The sequence below is a fragment of the Urocitellus parryii genome, chromosome 4 (assembly GCF_045843805.1).
Source record: "Urocitellus parryii isolate mUroPar1 chromosome 4, mUroPar1.hap1, whole genome shotgun sequence".
In the NCBI taxonomy this organism is placed as follows: domain Eukaryota; kingdom Metazoa; phylum Chordata; class Mammalia; order Rodentia; family Sciuridae; genus Urocitellus; species Urocitellus parryii.
The window spans coordinates 98,607,542-98,612,192 of NC_135534.1; the positions used below are offsets into that span (position 1 = coordinate 98,607,542).

Consider the following 4,651-nt stretch of genomic DNA (forward strand, 5'->3'; position numbering starts at 1 on the left):
TTATCTGCCTAATTTTCATCTCCTTTATTACCATTTTTATATCTCTTAGGTGAAGGGTTCAGAATTTGGGGCCATTTTGTTATTTGGTTATTTTCTCATTGAATCTTGAGGATTTTTAAAATTTTTTCCTGGATATAAATCTTGGTCAAAATGTGATTTGCAAATATTTTCTCTTAGTCCATGGCTTATTTTTTCATTGCCTTTTGCAGAACAGAAGTATTTAATTTTAATAAAGTCCAATGTATTTTTTTAAAAAGCACAGCTAAGAACAGAGTTGGGATCTGTGTGTGAGAATTCACCATCACACAATCCAGTCCCTAATGTGGTTGGTTTTTTTTTTTTTTTTTCTATTGCATGGGCCTCTCACCCTTCAACTTGCTTTCTTTTTAGAGAAAATGAAGCCTCTCCTCTGATCTCTCTCCCAACACAAGTCTGGCCACCATGTTAATGTTTTGTGTTGATCCAGTGGTACCTGTCCACCCGGTGCACAGCAGCAGGCTGCCTATAACACTTAAAAGTCTTATGCAAGACATGATGAACATTCCCTGGGAGGCCTATGCGCCCATCCATCACATTCTTTTTGCGGGGGATGTGGAACCAAGATTGAAAGGGCTGTCTTAAGTTTTCGACCTGGAAAAAAGAAAGAAAATACAAAGATTGCTAAACTAATAGGTAGCTCTGAGGACTAAACATGAACCCACAACTCAGAAGTGAAATATCTCAAAAGCAAAAAGATTACAAATGAATGGAAATAAAATTAGATAATCATCTATAGAAAATTTGGCAGCATTTCACATACCTTAAATTTAAGTATCACCTTATACTTGTTATGAAAACTAATTCTTTAATTTTTTTCAGTTGGATTAAACACATTATTCAAATCTTCAATATTCTTGGATTCTCCCTCACCCCATTCCAACTTGACCCCTGCCATTCCAACCCAAAACTGCCTGATCATGATCTCTGGGGCCAAGACCCAGGAGGACCCCTTGTAAATATTTCAGATGACTTACACGGATATTTTTCAGAACATACTTTGAAAATATCTATAAAAGAAAAGAATCGACTGACTACAGATCTGATCCTTAGATGGAAGAAATCTTTCTAAGCCTAAAAATAAAATCAAGGGTAAATATTTTATAATTTAGCTTTAAATTGTTATATATAGAGAACTATATGTAAACTATACATATAAAGTTTAGAAGACTAGGGGAAAAATATTTGCTAATAATATAAAATACTTCTGACTGGCCATAAAGGGTCTATAATGCTACATTAGGCGAGGGGAAAATTCAGAAGACAGTAAGTACCTGAAACATTTGGGTTTATGGAGATTTTCCGAATATTTAACTTCACAAGTACTATTATAGATACCATTTTTTAATCAAAGTATCTTTTAAGTGAGAATAGGAAATTTTAGGGGGAAAAATTGGTAAAGCAGATGCTTTCACATGGAGCTAGCAAGACTACACAAGTACAACTTTCTAGAAGGGCTTTTGTGCATTTTACAAACCTGTAAAATGTCTACACCCAATGACCTCATAATTTGATATTTGGGAATCAAATCTCATGAAATAAAATTCAGACATCACCATACAAGTTAGCAGTTTTATAAAGCAGCAATGTGGAAATAATCTAGAATGTTTGCTGATAATAGCAAATTACAAGGAATAATTGAATGTTAAAGTATTAAAGCCATTTAATATTTTGAAACATAATTAAGATACAAACATAAAATACAAAGTGTTAGAAAGTCTAGATGAGTCTTTTTCAAACTGGGTCATGAAATTAAATTAGGTGCTTGAAATCAGTTAAGTTCACATATGGGGCAGAGCTGCTAGAAAGGATAAGTATTGTTTCATGAAACTTATTTCTTATATGAATATGTATATCTTTCCATGAGTTGTGGTTTAGAGCAAAAAATTATTTGAAACTGCTTCTAATTCCCATACCTTCCTTCCCTAGTGGCAAGAATTTACTCTCTACTGAATATTCCAAACTTTCTATAAATGAGATTATTTTTTATTGATCCCTCCAAAAAAAAGGTCCTTAATATTTACTGAGGGAATTTAAGTGGAAGGAAACCTGTGTCTTTAAATAATATATAAAGAGACAGGAGGACAAGATCACAGATCCTAAGAATTCAATCAAGTAGAGGTAATATATAGAGGCGTGGGACCAGAAAAATGTTACCATATTATTAACATTGTAGGGTTTTGTTTTGTTTTGTTTTTAACTGTATAGTTTCATTCTTTCCACATTTTGTTTCTTTTTGAAAGTGAACACAGCCTCTCTAGAAATAGAATAGAAAAAAGTACACAGAAGAACTTGACCTGATAGATACTCTTCGGATTGCTGACTTTAGGAATGATCCGGGGTTCCTTGCTACAACTTTCTTCATCAGAAGAAGTGCCAGAGGAGTAGTCTAATGTGGCTTTATTAACAGCATAACTGATTTGTTGGGACAGTTCCCATTCCTCCCATCTGCCCTTAAAAGAAGCAATTATAAATGGATGGTTTTTCTCACCATACCTAAATAGGAAAATAAATTATTCATTAAGGATTCAACTTCCCACAAATTTTATCTCTAATCCTGTTTGAAGACAACATGTTAACATTTAAAAAGGGTTATTTTAAAAAGGGATGGGTCTAAAAATACAAATCAAAGGACATTATGACCTTCAGCTACCACACTGTTGTAATTAGTGAGGACATCCCGTAAAAGCTATTTTGGTTAATTGCTTAGGAAAAGACTAAGACCAATTTCTTTTAGTTCAACTAATGGACTAAATTGCCTCCAGTGGTAGATAATTCCCCTTTCTTCCCGATATTGTATATAATACTTAGAAGTTAAATCTATAGTTTGCAATAGGGTGCAGCCATTGACGTCACACTGCAAGTATTTTGCAAAATTTCTGGCCAACCTTCTCCATCCACTCCTAGTGAAAATCTGTGCTATCAGAAGTTTGCATCTAAAATCATAGCCAAACAATGTCCTGGCTGAGGCTCTGGAGCACTGTCTTTCACAAGGGCGTACAGAGCTGACCAAATAACCTAAGGCTTCCAGTAGTCACAGCACACAAACTCAGATTACTCACCTACAGCACACTTCAAAGGGATCTACCCATAGGGTCAGCTCCTTTGGAAGTCCCAGGTGAGAAAAATTCACATTACTCTCAGCACAAGCCCTTTCTAAAATGGGGTCTTTATTCTGATTGTTTATCCTGATACACCTTAGGGGTCAAAAGGAAAGGGAAAGGAAGTGAGGACACGATGACAGGTACTTCAGCAGCAAAATTATGTTGTGGGCATCCTCCAGCACACACAGCTCCACTCACCCCACCCCCCTCCACCCGCCATTCTTACAAGTAGGAATAAAACATCAACTTTTGATGCAATGATTCAGAATGTGTGTTGTATCGCTAAATCATGTGATTAGGTCACCAAACATTTGCTGTATATCTTTCATGAGAAAAACAAGTTAAAAACCAAGCATCATGCACCCTTGGTCCCAGCTACTCAGGAGGTTGAGGTGGAAGGATAGCTTGAACCTAGGAGTTCCACACCAGCCTGGGGAAACCCAGTGAGACCTGGTCTCAAAAACAAATTTGAAACAAACAAACAAAAAAAAAAATTGTCCAATCCACCACACACGTAGGTCTGTAGTTTTCAATTACACTGTCATGTTCCTATGGCTTTCAAACCCACATTCAAACAATTGAATTTGAGCCCATAACACTTTATTTTTAGTTGTCAATGGACTTTTATTTTATTTATTTATATGTGGTGCTGAGAATCAAACCCAGTGCCTCACACATGCTAGGCAAGTGCTCCACCACTGAGCCACAAACCCAGCACTCCCATAACACTTTTGAATGTGTTAGACAAACAACAAAATTCCTGCTTTTTCCTAGAGATGGTCTATGTTGCCCATTACTTGCCTTTGCCATGCCACATACGAGTTCTCTCACCTGAAGGCTTGCCCTTTAGAAGGGCAACCAGGGTGCCAGTGACCTCTGTATGTTTCAAACAAGATTATCATCAGCTTTTCTGCAAATTTTTCTATTTGCTGTTTACTCAGTTTTTCATGTTCCTTCACCAATCTTGTGACAAAGAAAACTGCTACTGCAATTTCATCTCTCATGATTCAAAAACAATCTATGAGGAGACCTGAAACCACTAAAAGGAAGCAAGAAGAAATTACATAGAAATGAGGACTTAATTATTGATATATAATTGCCATTTGGGAATATTATATAGTTTAAATATAGTAAAACAGAAATCATTTGCTAGAAAGAAATCCTTAGTGAACTAAATAAGCACATCAACACTATCAATCAACAAAATAACCACGAATACCAACTTGCTCATTTTTAAAGTTTTCAAAGGAAAGAACTTTAAGAGCTTAAAATACTTACAAAATGTCATTTTGCAACTTAAGTAAAAAAGACCCTAATATGGGACAGTAACTTACACCCAGCACCACTTTTTAAAAACACATTTACAAAGGGCAAAACATTTTAGCAGATAGTAGGCTGAAACCATGGCTTACAAGATTGCACACTTTAAGATTATCAATCATATACTTGCCAGAAAAATATCTTTAGTCCCCACAAAATTAGACCAGAGTTTAAAGACCAACTATGCTATA

At 35.5% G+C, this 4,651-nt stretch overlaps 1 protein-coding gene across 1 annotated transcript; it reads right to left on the minus strand.

Annotated features, from left to right (window-relative positions):
* Window positions 1-444: 444 nt before the first annotated feature.
* Btg4 (BTG anti-proliferation factor 4) lies at window positions 445-4,144 on the minus strand. The gene is made up of 4 exons (XM_026392602.2): window positions 3,972-4,144; window positions 3,099-3,233; window positions 2,334-2,532; window positions 445-630 (listed from the first exon to the last, which is right to left on the minus strand). The coding sequence occupies exons 1-4, from the start codon at window positions 4,142-4,144 to the stop codon at window positions 445-447; spliced, it is 693 nt and encodes a 230-aa protein (XP_026248387.2).
* Window positions 4,145-4,651: the final 507 nt, after the last annotated feature.